Source organism: Salmo trutta, chromosome 14 (genome assembly GCF_901001165.1).
Source record: "Salmo trutta chromosome 14, fSalTru1.1, whole genome shotgun sequence".
In the NCBI taxonomy this organism is placed as follows: domain Eukaryota; kingdom Metazoa; phylum Chordata; class Actinopteri; order Salmoniformes; family Salmonidae; genus Salmo; species Salmo trutta.
This window is the reverse complement of record NC_042970.1, coordinates 36,867,317-36,883,864: the sequence shown is the minus strand read 5'-3', so window position 1 is coordinate 36,883,864 and position 16,548 is coordinate 36,867,317. Positions and strand designations below refer to the sequence as shown.

The following is a 16,548-nucleotide window of genomic DNA, read 5'->3' as shown; positions in this document are numbered from 1 at the left end:
GTGTCCAAAGAAGGGCCGGATGTATACAGAATGGTGTCGTCTGCGTAGAGGTGGATCAGGGAATCACCCGCAGCAAGAGCGACATCGTTGATATACACAGAGAAAAGAGTCGGCCCGAGAATTGAACCCTGTGGTACCCCCATAGAGACTGCCAGAGGTCCGGACAGCAGGCTCTCCGATTTGACACACTGAACTCTGTCTGAGAAGTAGTTGGTGAACCAGGCGAGGCAGTCATTAGAGAAACCAAGGCTGTTGAGTCTGCCGATAAGAATACGGTGATTGACAGAGTCGAAAGCCTTGGCCAGGTTGATGAAGACGGCTGCACAGTTCTGTCTTTTATCGATGGCGGCAATCAAACATCAGATAAGTATTGTAGGCCTACTTAAGCAACTGATTATGGGACTTAATCCCATGTACTTGAGATGTTCAAATATCTTCCATTAGAGACTTGCATGACTCATTTTGTAGAGTATTAAAGCATCTTGCTGCAGAGATAAGTACATGAGTAAACGCAATCAAGGGAAACCCAGCTCCTGGATCCCTGCTGATCTATTAGAGAGAATCACATTCAACATTCAGGTTCTACTAGCACATGTTACCAATGGCCCAACTGTCTGCCACACACCCTGCAGAGCCCCACACACAAACCATGTATAACAATCACTTACACACGTTCATCATCATCACCCTACCATTCCAGTGTTGAATTGCTATATTGTAATTACTCCGCCACCATGGCCTATTTATTGCCTTACCTCTCTTATCCTACCTCATTTGCACATGCTGTTTATAGATTTTTCTACTGTATTATTGATTGTATGTTTGTTTATTCCATGTGTAACTCTGTGTTGTTGTATGTGTTAAACTCCTTTGCTTTATCTTGGCCAGGTCGCAGTTGCAAATGAGAACTTGTTCTCAACTAGCCTACCTGGTTAAATAAAGGTGAAATAAAATAAATAAAAATCATCACTTTGGTTTTGGTTTGGTTTTTTATATAGCCATGTGGTTTGACTTCTGTTCTATTTAGGCCTAAATGCATTTTCTCTTTGTTCAGCATTCATACACATAATGGGGATATTGATTCAAATTCAACTTTTCCTGTCATATTCTTCCATGGATTATCATCAAAGGCTTGTAGCAGCAATAGATTCATGGCATAGGTCTACTTGTGTTTCAGGAGTAAAATCAAATATTTGTCATTTGTTTCTTCATAACAGCATTCTTCCTGACCATAAATAAGATGGGTATGCACCTGCTAACATACACTAGAACACAGTTAGACTATTTACTCATTCATGCTCAACATCTTGATATTTTTTTTACGGGGTTTCATCCATGTTTCGGCCAATCCTAAAGGGAAGGAAAGTATAAGTGGTCCATCTGTCTGTGATTGTTGAGTTGGGATGGGATGCAAGTCAGGCAGACGGGTAGGGAGGGGCAGTCAGGAGAATCTGATGCAGCTGTCTCTTTCAAACACAGCCCTCATCTCTTACTTTATCCCATCGCCCTACGTCCGATATTATTGAAATGATGACTGTGTGTGTGTGAGTGTCGAGGGGTATTCACAGTGTGTGTGTGTGTGTGTGTGTGTGTGTGTGTGTGTTGAGGGGTATTCACAGTGTGTGTGTGTGTGTGTGTGTGTGTGTGTGTGTGTGTGTGTGTGTGTGTGTGTGTGTGTGTGTGTGTGTGTGTGTGTGTGTGTGTGTGTGTTGAGGGGTATTCACAGGGAGAGGAGAGGGCAGACAGCTGAGGGGCCATGTGTTTGCTGGTAACTAACCACAGTGACACATCAGTCACATGATTCACTGCAGAGGAGTGACGTCACTGCAGCAAAATCTTCAACAAAGAGGGGCGGAGGTCTGGCCAGGCAGACTAGGGGGGAAGCGGGGGTTAGAAGGAGGAGGTTGGTGCAGCCAAAGTCATACTCTAATTTAATACATGAATTAACTCCTTTTTAGAGTCTGGCCTCTGAACATTTCTGTCAAGCATCTACAACTTCTCATCTTTTCATTTTTTTTATTTTATTTTGATGGAATCCTATTTTGGTAACCTTTTTTCCATTTTATTTTAAATTGGCATGAAAGTCTTTTCATGCACTTGAATGAACATGCTGTCTTTTGTGAGATTTCATATTGGTTTGCATCCTCTCCATCTCAATACATTTCATTTGTATTTGAATGGCATCTAATGACAGAGGCGATATGTCTAATGTGCTGCTAGATATTCTGCTCTACATTTTATAACAAGGCTGTATTGTTGGCACAGAATTTAGTTCAGCACCCAAAGCTCAAAGAGATTTGGGACTAAATAATTAATTGACTTACAAAATAAAGTGCATGTGGCGCAATGTGTGCGTGTGCGTGTGTTTGTTTTGAAGGGGTTAGATTTGACCATTCTGCACCTTACTCAAGCCTGTCTCCATTTCTTTATTTTTTACATGGGATTTACAGTATCTCATGTAGGCCTTCACTGTCATCCAACAAAAGACACTCTATTAACGGTTGAAAATAATAATATTCACATAAATAAATCATTTACAGTCACCATAGACTGGTCAACGCCATTTGTCACTTTCTCACTCTCATTGAGCTAAATTCGATCTACAATGTTTATTAGGCCTACATATTTCATTTCGACTTCAAAATGACAATAATATAGCAATACAACTAAAAACAACGTAATTATCTGCAAACATGCTTTGTCTTTTGTCAGCGAATCTGGGCTGTGGCTGTGTGTCGCTGTCTGGTTCATTGAATGAGAAATCACCGCCTCCGCCTCCTCCCGCAGTGGCCAGTCTAGAGACTGAGGCTGTCTAGAGAAGAGAGCACTGTTCATCTTTCTGGCGCCTCCATCATACCTTTCCTCATAAAGCAATCAAAATGGTGAGCCGTTCATTTCATTCTATAAAAAAACATTTGTATTGTATCATTATTATTCTTTTTATTTTTATTTTTTACAATTGGGTATACAATGAGACAGTGATTAGGGTACATTTGCAATTACATTTTGATTATGGGTGGGTGGCTAGAAAGAATGCACGGGTCTTGTAGATCGAGAATGTTCTATTATTCTTAAACGCGTGTTTAGTAGTAGCCTAGAGAGTTGGTGTTGATGTTCAGTTTTGTTGAAAAATGGTTTGCAGTGTTCAAACCCACGTTTTTTATAGGAACATCCTAAATGGCATCTATATTAAAACAAGTGTAGGCTAATTTAGAAACAGACACGCAAATTGTAATAGACTGCTCTGCCACACAAAGCAAGCCACTCCCTAAGGAAATTTGGAAATTGTGTGAATTCAGTCATACAAAAGCTGAAGCATGTGTTGGCCAAATCCAAACAGTTTAATTATGCCTATGTGCAATATAATTATAATAGACTGTTATGTCTAATTCAGATAAATAGCCTGTTATTGAAAAATGAAATACATGTAAGGTAAATATGTTTTATACTGTAGCCTTTACTGAAATTCAGAATGTTCACATTAATTATTCATATTGCACTCAGTGAGGTAGGCTAGCATCTGCCACAACATTTAGCACACTGTACATTTATTTTTAGTCTATCAGCATGTTTTTGTCTGTGCAGAATGGGACCAAATCTGACTTGGTATTTCAAAAATGCATTTTTTAAATTATATCAGCAGTTATGACCCTTGTAGCAGGTGCTAGGCTAGCATATTGAGAGTGACTCATTCAGACATCAAGGGCAGGTTTCCCGGACTCAGATAAACCTAGTGCTGGATTACAAAGCATGGTCAATGGAGAATCTCCATTGTAATACCGTTTTAGTCCAGGACTGTCTGGGAAACCTGCGCAAAAGCATCCAGACTCCAAAGGTCTCATTATGACTTTTTTTTTTTAATGGTCTGGTTGTAATTTACTATACATTTCTTGGAATGTATAGTTAGGACACTTGCCTCAATTACATTTATTTTTTAAATTAATTATATACTTTTTAATTTTTTGACCAGCGTGAATGTATCTCAGTACACGTGGGTCAGGCTGGAGTCCAGATGGGCAATGCATGCTGGGAACTCTACTGTCTGGAGCACGGGATCCAGCCTGATGGTCAGATGCCCAGTGACAAGACCATTGGAGGAGGAGACGACTCCTTCAACACCTTCTTCAGTGAGACTGGAGCTGGCAAGCATGTCCCCAGGGCTGTTTTTGTGGATCTGGAGCCCACTGTCATTGGTAAGATCACTTTGTCTTGAAACAATGATCATGACACTGTGCAACACACTAAAAACAAATGGTTCTATATAGTGCCAAATACATAATAGCATAACACAACAGATTAGATAAACTGGAATGACACTCTCACTCACGGCTGCACAAAAATAACAAATATTATAATCAGCCGCCAGCCCTACATTTTAATTATCACATAGAACCATTTTTTTGTGTGTATCATTCTTGACTTCTTCAGATAAAAGCCCTTTCTTTGTTCCAGATGAGGTGCGCACAGGAACTTACCGCCAGCTCTTCCATCCTGAGCAGCTGATCACTGGGAAGGAGGATGCAGCCAACAACTACGCCCGTGGGCATTACACCATCGGCAAAGAGATCATAGACATGGTTCTGGACAGGACTCGCAAACTGGTGACAATATCCAACAACCTCTAGTGATGCCTTATTGTACATCCTTTATATTTCTTGTCGCTGTCCAACCATAATGATCTGAAACATCTCTCCTCCTCTCCAGGCTGACCAGTGCACTGGCCTCCAGGGCTTCCTGGTCTTCCACAGCTTTGGAGGTGGCACCGGTTCTGGTTTCACTTCCCTGTTGATGGAACGCCTGTCTGTTGACTATGGCAAGAAGTCCAAGCTTGAGTTCTCCATCTACCCAGCTCCCCAGGTGTCCACAGCTGTTGTTGAGCCCTACAACGCCATCCTGACCACCCACACCACCCTGGAGCATTCAGACTGTGCTTTCATGGTAGACAATGAGGCTATCTATGACATCTGCCGTAGGAACCTTGATATTGAGCGTCCCTCCTACACCAATCTTAACAGGTTGATTGGCCAGATTGTGTCCTCCATCACTGCTTCCCTCCGATTCGATGGTGCCCTAAATGTTGATCTGACAGAGTTCCAGACCAACTTGGTGCCCTATCCCCGTATCCACTTCCCCCTGGCCACCTATGCCCCAGTGATCTCAGCAGAGAGGGCTTACCATGAGCAGCTCTCTGTGTCTGAGATCACCAATGCTTGCTTTGAGCCATGTAATCAGATGGTGAAATGTGACCCACGTCACGGCAAGTACATGGCCTGCTGTCTGCTGTACCGTGGGGACGTTGTGCCCAAAGACGTTAACGCTGCCATTGCCACCATCAAAACAAAACGCTCCATCCAGTTTGTAGACTGGTGCCCAACTGGTTTCAAGGTTGGTATCAACTACCAGCCCCCAACTGTGGTACCTGGTGGAGATCTGGCCAAGGTTCAGAGGGCAGTGTGCATGCTTAGCAACACCACTGCTATTGCAGAGGCCTGGGCCCGCCTTGACCACAAGTTTGACCTGATGTATGCCAAGCGTGCTTTCGTGCACTGGTACGTAGGTGAGGGTATGGAGGAGGGAGAGTTCTCTGAGGCCAGGGAAGACATGGCTGCCCTGGAGAAAGATTATGAGGAGGTGGGTGTCGACTCCATTGAGGGAGAGGGAGAGGAGGAGGGAGAGGAGTATTAAATACTATGCCAAATTCACACATTCCTATGTGACCCAGAGCTGAGAATGACTGAATTGTTTCCACTACACTCTTAGAAAAAGGGTTCCAAAAGGGTTCTTCGACGTCCCCATAGGATAACCCTTCTTGCTTCCAGGTGAATCATTTTTGGTTCCAGGTAAAACCCTTTTGAGTTCCAAAAGGGTTCAACCGTGAACCAAAAAGGGTTCTTCAAAGGGTTCTCCTACAGGGACAGCCAAAGAACCCTTTTAGGTTCTAGATAGCACTTTTTTTTCTAAGAGTGTATGATTCTGCCTTGAACAACCAATATAATGAAGTAGCAGGATGGTAAGGTGTAGTCTACAAGTCTTAAAATATGCTCACTCACAAAGGCTGATGTCCTTGCTTAATCTGTGCTTTTGTAGCGAGATCCTAATAAAATGATCATCAATAAAGGTTGTTCTCTGTCTCTGTTATGACATCCTGTAACAATGTTATAAGTCACATACAGATAAGTGACCACAGACTAAATTGATATCAGTAGGTTTATATACCCAAGTAAAATACTTATTTTGCAAACATTACTTTTATCTAGACTAAGCATGTCTGTCTCTGTCTATGCAGTATGTGGCAAAGCTCAGTTTTCATATTGATGAAACATTTGTAATGTTATATTCTTCAGCAGGCAATTTTACATATTGTTATCCTCAGCAGTTTGCTAATGTAGTTGGACTGGTAGATAGAGATAGATAGACTATAATCTTTGTAAAGTGCCTTCAGAAAGTATTCAAACTGCTTTACTTTTTCCACCTTTGTTACGTTACAGCCTTGTTCTAAAAAGGATTAAATAAATAAAAAATCTCAGTAATCTACAGACAATACCCCATAATGACAAAGTGAAAACTGGTTTTTAGAAATTGTTGCAAATTTATTACAAACGTAAAAACAGACATACCTTATTTACATACAGTTGAAGTCGGATGTTTACATACACTTAGGTTGGAGTCATTAAAACTCGTTTTTCAACCACTCTGCAAATTTCTTGTTAACAAACTATAGTTTTGGCAAGTCGGTTAGGACATCTAATTTGTGCATGACACAAGTAATTTTTCCAACAATTGTTTACAGACAGATTTTTTTCACTTATAATTCACTGTATCACCATTCCAGTGGGTCAGAAGTTTACATACACTAAGTTGACTGTGAATTTAAACAGCTTGGGAAATTCCAGAAAATTATGTAATGGCTTTAGAAGCTTCTGATAGGCTAATTGACATCATTTGAGTCAATTGGAGGTGTACCTGTGGATGTATTTCAAGGCCTACCTTCAAACTCAGTAACTCTTTGCTTGACATTATGGGAAAATCAAAAGAAATCAGCCAAGACCTCAGAAGAAAATTTGTAGACCTCCACAAGTCTGGTTCATCCTTCGGAGCAATTTCCAAACGCCTGAAGGTACCACGTTCATCTGTACAAACAATAGTACGCAAGTATAAACACCATGGGACCACGCAGCCGTCATACCGCTCAGGAAGGAGACACGTTCTGTCTCCTACAGATGAACGTACTTTGGTCCGAAAAGTGCAAATCAATCCCAGAACAACAGCAAAGGACCTTGTGAAGATGCTGGAGGAAACAGGTACAAAAGTATCTATATCCACAGTAAAACGAGTCCTATATCGCCATAACCTGAAAGGCCGCTAAGCAAGGAAGAAGCCACTGCTCCAAAACCGCCATAATAAAGCCAAACTACGGTTTGCAACTGCACATGGGGACAAAGACCGTACTTTTTGGAGAAATGTCCTCTGGTCTGATGAAACAAAAATATAACTGTTTGGCCATAATGACCATCATTATGTTTGGAGGAAAAAGGGGGACGCTTGCAAGCCGAAGAACACCATCCCAACCATGAAGCACGGGGGTGGCAGCATCATGTTGTGGGGGTGCTTTGCTGCAGAAGGGACTAGTGCACTTCACAAAATAGATGGCATCATGAGGAAGGACAATTATGTGGGTATATTGAAGCAACATCTCAAGACATTAGTCAGGAAGTTACAGCTTGGTCACAAATGGGTTTTCCATATGGACGTTGACCCCAAGCATACTTCCAAAGTTGTGGCAAAATGGCTTAAGGACAACAAAGTCAAGGTATTGGAGTGGCCAACACAAAGCCCTGACCTCAATCCTGTAGAAAATGTGTGGGCAGAACTGAAAAAGCGCGTGCGAGCAAGGAGGCCTACAAACCCGACTCAGTGACACCAGCTCTGTCAGGAGGAATGGGCCAAAATTCACCCAATTTATTGTGGGAGGCTACCCGTAACGTTTGACCCAAGTTAAACAATTTAAAGGCAATGCTACCAAATACTAATTGATGTTATGTAAACTTCTGACCCACTGGGAATGTGATGAAAGAAATAAAAGCTGAAATAAATCATTCTCTCTACTATTATTCTGACATTTCACATTCTTAAAATAAAGTGGTTTTCTGCAGCATTTCTGCAGCATTGAAGGTCCCCAAGAACACAGTGGCCTCCATCATTCTTAAATGGAAGAAGTTTGGAACCACCTAGACTTTTCCTAGAGCTGGCCGCCCGGCCAAACTGAGCAATTGGGGGAGAAGGGCCTTGGTCAGGGAGGTGACCAAGAACTCGATGGTCACTCTGACAGAGCTCTTGAGTTCCACTGTGAAGATGGGAGAACATTCCAGAAGTACAACAATCTCTTCAGCACCCCACCAATCAGGCCTTTATGGTAGCGGCCAGACGGAAGCCACTCCTCAGTAAAAGGCACCTGACACCCTGCTTGGAGTTTGCCAAAAGGTACCTAAAGACTCTTAGACCATGAGAAACAAGATTCTCTGGTCTGATGAAACCAAGATTGAACTCTTTGGCCTGAATGCCAAGCGTCACCTGGCACCATCCCTACGGTGAAGCATGGTGGTGGTAGAATTATGCTGTGGGAATGTTTTTCAGTGGCAGGGACTGGGAGACTAGTCAGGATTGAGGCAAAGACAAACGGAGCAAAGTAGAGAGATCCTTGATGAAAACCTGCTCCAGAGCTCTCAGGACCTCAGACTGGGGCGAAGGTTAACTTTCCAACAGGACAACAACATTTGTTTTGTCATTTAGTAAATGCTCTTACCCAGAGCGACTTACAGGAGCAATTAGGGTTAAGTGCCTTACTCAAGGGCACATCAACCTTTTGGTTACTGGGCCAACACTCTTAAAACCTCTTAACACTCTTAAGGGGCGGCAGGTAGCCTAGTGGTTAGAGCGTTGGACTAGTAACCGAAAGGTTGCAAGATTGAATCACCGAGATGACAAGGTAAAAAATCTGTTGTTCTGGCCCTGAACAAGGCAGTTAACCCACTGTTCCTAGGCTGTCATTTAAAATAAGAATTTGTTCTTAACTGACTTGCCTAGTTAAATAAAGATTAAAAAACACTAGGCTACCTGCTGCCCCATGACTCCAACCATCAGCCAATGGTCACCAGGTGGGATTAGCCAATGAAGTTGGAAGTCCCACCCAGTTGACTACATTAAAATGTTGGAAGCCCTCAATGAGTGCCATTGAGGGCTTCCAACATTTTAATGTAGTCAACTGGGTGGGACTTCCAACTTCATTGGCTAATCCCACCTGGTGACCATTGGCTGATGATTGGAGTCATGGGGCAGCAGGTAGCCTAGTGTTTTTTAATCTTTATTTAACTAGGCAAGTCAGTTAAGAACTGACTTGCTAATATTTGGCCACTAGAGGCCTCTATCATTCTCTATGGACTGCTGCAAGACTTTATAAACAATATCTATGATGAGATTCATAATCAAAAACTCTGGCTCCCTCCTGTGGTTTGGTATGGTTCTAGTGTCTGCTGTTTCCTGAGTAAGCCTACACTGTACCAGAAATACTCCACTGACAGATCACTGTCCATGCAATAGCAAGGTTATTATAGTAAACTGAAACTAATCATGAAAAAATCTATTTAGTAAACTGAAATATAATAATTCACAAACCCATTTGAAAAACTAAAACTATACTGAAACTATTATCCTTGACTTTAAAACTAACTCGAATAAACTTTAAAACATCCTGAATTATGTTCAAAAATCAAATGGGGTTTTCAAATGGTGTTTTCAAGCTAATGAATCTGGTGGGTAAATGCTGCCAGGAGATGGTGATGTTTGAAATAGGCTTAGTTTGTGCATCACTATTAGTCGCTCTTGACCAGGGGAGAACAACTGCCCCCTCTAAGTGAGGACTTCAAGTTCAAGGCCTACCGGGGTACTGCAGGCAATGTTTTCCAAAAGCAAGATCGTGGTCAATATTAATGGATATAAAAAAATAATCTGAACACAATCATGGTATCAATACTTGCTTCTATTTCACCAGAAGTATGTCCTTGAAGTTATAAGGATCATTTGCAGCCTGCAGTACCCCGGTCGGCCTTCAACTTGAGATACTCAATGAGAGGGAGCAGCAATAAGCTAGCTTGCAACATCACGTCCTAGAGTAGCTCAAACTGTGCATGCAATGTTTCCAAAAACGCCTCCATGAAGCAAGATGGCGACACTGATCTTCAAATGTGCCACTAAGACTTCACATAGGAAAATATGAGGTGACGTCATCGATGGCTCCGTCTATTCTTTTTACAGTCTATGCTGTCTAGACAGACGGGTTGCTTGCCTAGTTTACGATGCTCCAAGGTCTGGGATATCCGAGACTACATCACTATCAGCCATCACTAGCTTACAGTGAAAGAATCGACTAGTAGATAACTTGATTATTCTTACATGTCCTACTGAGGAGGAAAAGCATTGGATTGGTGTAAACATGGGTGAGAGTTACCTTTCACCATATTTTTTTGACCAGTTTCAGCGCTATTCCTTTTAAATCCAAGTCATATTGAGATATTGAGATATATTGAGATTGACTTTATAATGTAAAGGGCCAATCAGCAGTTTTGGTAAAAAGCTGAAAGATGGAGCTGGGGAAATGTAGCCGCTCTAAAATTCATAGACAGAGCTATGGATACAAAGACTGACCATCCATGATATCCAGAATTATAGTTTCACCCATGTTTTGAGGCTTTACAATATTTGTTTATATTTACTTTGTTTATAAACGTTGGAGTAAAAAAGCTTATATGTTGGGTTCTAATGGGTAACGACAGTTGAACTAAGCTCATGAGGCATTTATAAGTTATATTCTTCAAGAATCAATGGGTACATAGCATTCATTTATAAGTCCAAAAATGGATGAAGCAACTGCTGATTGCACCTTTAAACCTAACAAAACCTATAACCCTTCACATGATGTATTACTGCCCCCAGGCTGCAAGAAGTGACATCCCAAAATATACACAACAAACTATATAACACAAATGGCTCCTAGCCTGGCTCCATGTATGCTTTCTGTCCATAACACTAAAACTAAATAATACAAAAACAAAATATAAATATTTGTATATAACTGAAACTAAATAAAAAAGTAGCTAATCAGGTCTGAAAACTAACTGAAACTAAACTCCAAATTAAGACAGAAAAACAAATATAAATTAAAACTAATATGTAAAACCCAAACTATAATAACCTTGTGCAATAGCCCTCTTTAATGACCCAGCAAAGTTTTTAAGAAGAGGGAGAAGTGCTTCCTTGAGACCAGTAAAATGACAACTGTGTCCTCCAAATTACAGTTACAAAGTCAATGTACAAAGATTCTCAGCTGCAATAGGCCTATATCAAGCAGATCCAAAAAATAACTCAAGAATTATGATTAAATCTAAAGCAAAATCATATAGCCTAGGGCGTATAAAAAAACCTAAAGATGACAGAAAAAGATGGTGTCAAAGGTTAGGCCTACATTGTTATCATTTTCAAAGTAATCGGCTATCAAAATAGTTGTAAAACCTCACTCTTGCTGTGGAAATTTGCTTATCTTCACGGCATTGTACTTTGGTTGTAGGATCATGGCTGGAGCATATCCAGCTTTTGTCAGAATTTACTTTTCGTAGCAGGTTTAGAAGAGCTTAAGCAGCAGGTTAGGTGAATTAACATGGCATGTTAGGACAATTAGGTTAAGGTTAGGAAAAAGGTTAGGGTTAGCTAAAATGCAAAAATAGCAGAAAAACTTTTGAAGTAAATTTGACAAAAGATGGATCCATTTAGACATGATATGGTTGGTCGTAGGTAACACTCTTTCACGCCATTTCCTTCTTCCGTGGTCCTCACCATTCAAGTAGGCCTACATGTTGAAATGGTCCAATAGAACGAGCAAAAACGCCTATTTTTTCCCAGGTGGGCGGTAAATTTCAGTCTAAATCCCGCCCAAATGTGGCGGACCGTCATAATCAGTAGCCTATATAAAGCCCCACCCTGACGCATTACTGAAACTTCTCACATTAGACTCCTAAAGGTCCGTCTGTGAGAGTTGGTCTTTAATCTACGGGTTCTTATTTTATCTTTACTGCTCTTATAAAACTCCTCATCTTAGACATGGTAAGTTTGAATATGAAAATGACGAGAATTGTAATGTAGACTTCTTTAAATGTGGTGTCATGCTCGCGTAATAAAACTAGATGATGGATTATCAATAAAACATGACACAATAATTAATAATTGTTGCCTATATCTTTTGACTAACAAATTTATATTTTGTATGATTTTATTTTTTTCCCACAGTGACAGACATTATTCGATGTGACACAAATGGTCTACATTTGAAAATGCCATAATACGATTTCATTTGTTAGGCTTCAAAAGTGACCCTTTTACCACGTACGGTGACTGTCAATTCTAGGACTGCGCCACAGATTGAGGTCTTTGATTCCTTATGTAGGACGGCGTTTAGTCCTTTCCTCCTCTCCCCATCGCTCCTTGACCATAGTAGGCTATTCTTGCTTTGTTGCATTGCGGAAAGTGGCACGCGTTTGTAGTGAACATGGGTCGTGGTCATATTCATAATTAGTCTACAATGCAAAAGCAGTAAAATCGGAAATGATCTGACACACCATCGAGATGACTTGATCGTGATTTATAGCAGATATTTTTTTATAGCCTGTCGCCGGTGGAATTTCGAGGGGCAGGACCTTTTATAGAATAATAGTCTATTGTAGTCCCTTATACTCCAGAGGCATATACATGTACACTTTATTTTAGACGACGCCATTTCGTTTTGTTTGAAAGGGGAGTTGCCCATTCAATGGCATAGCCTATTTGGCTCAATCTCAATCGAGATAAACAAACAAAAAAATCGGGTCGCTGAAAAACTCCATTCTTCAGAGTAGGCTAGTGTCAATTGTGCCATATCAGGGATTTTCTGCCGCCCCATACATGGCTAATCCTTGCCATGCTGATTTTCAGTAACGTTACATCGAGGATTACCACAGTCGACAGCTAAAATCACTCCCATTGTCATGAGCACCGAATTGACAGTGCCATAGCCAATAACACAGATGTAACACGTAAATCCTGTCCATTCTTTCTCATGGTTTGATTAGGCCACATTGATTTAAATATAAATCTTTAAAATGAGTCATTGCCATGTAGTAGCCTAAATTATACACTAATAATCACCCAAATGTATTTTAATAATGGTCTGGAAGTGTATCCTTACATTTCTGTCTAAATCTTGATTACGTTTAGAAGAGGCTAAACCCCTCAATAATTTGGGGCCATGAATAGACTTACTCAACTCCAAAAGCTGCTGCCTGAGATCATGTGCTTTCTCTGCAGCACCAACATGAGCAGGTCTGTCTCCCTCATAGCCGCATATAATCACTTAGTCAGGTGACCAGGGTGTGCTTGTACTAGATCCAAAGCTATGCATAACTTGAAAACATACAGGTACACAAGCCCATACAGCCAAAATGGCTTCCTCATTAAAAGGCTTTTTAAATAACTGCAAGTCATCTTTAGGAAAGACTACTAATATCTGAGCACTCAATTTTACGTGATTGTTCATTCTCCCACAGCGTGAGTGTATCTCGGTCCATGTGGGCCAGGCTGGCGTCCAGATCGGCAATGCATGCTGGGAGCTGTACTGTCTTGAGCATGGGATCCAACCAGATGGCAAGATGCCCAGTGACAAGACCATTGGAGGAGGTGACGACTCCTTCAACACCTTCTTCAGTGAGACTGGAGCTGGCAAGCATGTCCCCAGGGCTGTTTTTGTGGATCTGGAGCCCACTGTCATTGGTAAGATCACTGTCTTGACGCAATGAGGTTCTGTTAACATGTGTATATCTCCTTAGTCTTCCGAAAAGTTAACTGATCTTTTTCCAGATGAGGTGCGATCTGGAACTTACCGCCAGCTCTTCCACCCTGAGCAGCTGATCACTGGGAAGGAAGATGCAGCCAACAACTACGCCCGTGGGCATTACACCATCGGCAAAGAGATCATAGACTTGGTTCTGGACAGGATCCGCAAACTGGTGAGAATCTCAAAACCTTTAGTGATGTCTTATTGTACATGGTACAGCCTGCCTACTTTAATCAATTAACAATGAATGTGAAACGTCTCTCGTCCTTCTCTCCAGGCTGACCAGTGCACTGGCCTCCAGGGCTTCCTGGTCTTTCACAGCTTTGGAGGTGGCACCGGTTCTGGTTTCACTTCCCTGTTGATGGAACGCCTGTCTGTTGACTATGGCAAGAAGTCCAAGCTTGAGTTCTCCATCTACCCAGCTCCCCAGGTGTCCACAGCTGTTGTTGAGCCCTACAACTCAATCCTGACCACCCACACCACCCTGGAGCATTCTGACTGTGCTTTCATGGTAGACAATGAGGCTATCTATGACATCTGCCGTAGGAACCTCGATATCGAGCGTCCTTCCTACACCAACCTGAACAGGTTGATCAGCCAGATTGTGTCCTCCATCACTGCTTCCCTCCGATTCGATGGTGCCCTCAATGTTGATCTGACAGAGTTCCAGACCAACTTGGTGCCCTATCCCCGTATCCACTTCCCCCTGGCCACCTATGCCCCAGTGATCTCAGCAGAGAAGGCTTACCATGAGCAGCTGACTGTTTCAGAGATAACAAATGCCTGTTTTGAGCCATGTAATCAGATGGTGAAATGTGACCCACGTCATGGCAAGTACATGGCCTGCTGTCTGCTGTACCGTGGGGACGTTGTGCCCAAAGACGTTAACGCTGCCATTGCCACCATCAAAACAAAACGCTCCATCCAGTTTGTAGACTGGTGTCCAACTGGTTTCAAGGTTGGCATTAACTACCAGCCCCCAACTGTGGTACCTGGTGGAGATCTGGCCAAGGTTCAGAGGGCAGTGTGCATGCTTAGTAACACCACTGCAGTGGCTGAGGCCTGGGCCCGGCTTGACCACAAGTTTGACCTGATGTATGCCAAGCGTGCATTTGTGCATTGGTACGTAGGTGAGGGTATGGAGGAGGGGGAGTTCTCTGAGGCCAGGGAAGACATGGCTGCCCTGGAGAAAGATTATGAGGAGGTGGGAGCAGATAGCGTGGAAGGAGAGGATGAGGGAGAAGAGTACTAAGTATCAGGCAATTTCAGCCTGTCTCAACACATTCCTCATGGAACAATGTTTTTCTGTCCCTTTGTAACCTTGACTTTTAAATCTTGCTCTTTATTGCAATAAAAGTCAATTTCAATGATTCAACTTGTTTGTGGTTCATTACCCTGCATACAAAATCAAATAACATGGCATTGACATAAAATGTCTCATAAAACAGCATTCACTATGATTGTTCTGTTGTGTTGGATATCACAGCTTGCTCTGAATGAGGCTGAACATCGAGGCTGAACTTTGGGACTGTTTCATAAAATCTATGCAAATATAGAGGCCTTCCCTGTGGTTGTTGGTCAAGCATGGTGTGTGCAACGCCAGGGTTGTGGGTTCGATTCCCACGGGGGGCCAGTACAATAAAAGTATGTATTCACTACTGTAAGTCGCTCTGGATAAGAGCGTCTGCTAAATGACAAATGTATAGTTGGAATAGGACTGAAAACACTGGTGCATAGAAATGTGGTACAAGTCTTTTGATCCTTTTCAGCAAAACTACTCTGTTCTTGATTGAGCATTTGAAGCATTCTGGTTTGGTTTAGAGGAAGTTTGTCTATGTCATCAATTGTGCGCTTAGGCTGTGTATATATGTGGTGTGTGTGTGTGTATATATATATTAGCTACCTTTCCTCAATGTGTCAGTTAGGGGCACTTTGATATAGCCTTTTGGATGGTATCCACATACCCTTCAATTACAAATAGTTGTCCTCGGAATTACTGTTAGCAGTGTTTAATATTAAAGACCTCTGACCTGTACTTCAGAGCTATGAAAGAGTAGCATCTTATTACATTCATACCAGTGTCATCAACTCCCTGTGTGAGAAGTGAACATGTTCAAAATAAGCTACAACAGCATTTCCTATTCATCTTTTACAGGCAATTGACTGCTGAGGTGAAATGAGGAAGTAGGCCTGAACTTTGAATAGGTCTTCAGTGCAGAGTAAAGGTTGCAGTGTCTACTGCATGCACAATTATTTTGGAAACCTTGAGATTTGGAATATTTAAATAGTATTTTGTGGAAGTGGTCTGGGTCTGATTAAATAATCTAAGTATCATGAATTGAATAGAGGTATGGGCTGATATTTTCCTGGCCTTTGGCTCGGCTGTAATGCCAGAGATGAGGACAGAGTACACCTACCCCCAAAACAACTTCCCGCGGCTATGCGTCCAAAGTCTGAGACCACATTCTTTTAACATTCCAGACAACAGCTCCATTATGTACAAATATTGAGAAGTCTATGTATGACAAAATAATAGAATACAATGGCGTCTCCCTAGCATGGCATTTTCTTATGAATGGTTTAGGGTACTCTTATAAAACAATTACTTTATGAATTATACTTTTATTTATCAT

The 16,548-nt window shown here is 41.7% G+C and overlaps 1 protein-coding gene across 3 annotated transcripts; it reads left to right on the top strand.

Moving 5' to 3' along the window:
- The first annotated feature begins 2,738 nt into the window (after positions 1-2,738).
- LOC115207961 (tubulin alpha chain) lies at positions 2,739-15,285 on the top strand. Of its 3 annotated transcripts, XM_029775610.1 has the most exons (5): positions 2,740-2,882; positions 3,971-4,193; positions 4,453-4,601; positions 4,705-5,631; positions 15,120-15,285. In XM_029775610.1, the coding sequence occupies exons 1-5, from the start codon at positions 2,880-2,882 to the stop codon at positions 15,165-15,167; spliced, it is 1,350 nt and encodes a 449-aa protein (XP_029631470.1). In that variant the 5' UTR covers positions 2,740-2,879; the 3' UTR covers positions 15,168-15,285. The 3 variants fall into 3 exon arrangements, with proteins under 3 accessions (XP_029631468.1, XP_029631470.1, XP_029631469.1); XM_029775608.1 differs by lacking the exon at positions 15,120-15,285 and having other exon boundaries at positions 2,739-2,882; positions 4,705-6,117; XM_029775609.1 differs by lacking the exons at positions 2,740-2,882; positions 3,971-4,193; positions 4,453-4,601; positions 4,705-5,631 and adding exons at positions 12,030-12,153; positions 13,629-13,851; positions 13,939-14,087 and having other exon boundaries at positions 14,193-15,285.
- Positions 15,286-16,548: the final 1,263 nt, after the last annotated feature.

Coding starts and splice junctions, on each gene's coding strand:
- LOC115207961 (XM_029775608.1), top strand. Junction 4,194..4,452: donor TCTGGAGCCCACTGTCATTG/GTAAGATCACTT, acceptor TCTTTGTTCCAG/ATGAGGTGCGCACAGGAACT. Junction 4,602..4,704: donor TGGACAGGACTCGCAAACTG/GTGACAATATCC, acceptor CCTCCTCTCCAG/GCTGACCAGTGCACTGGCCT.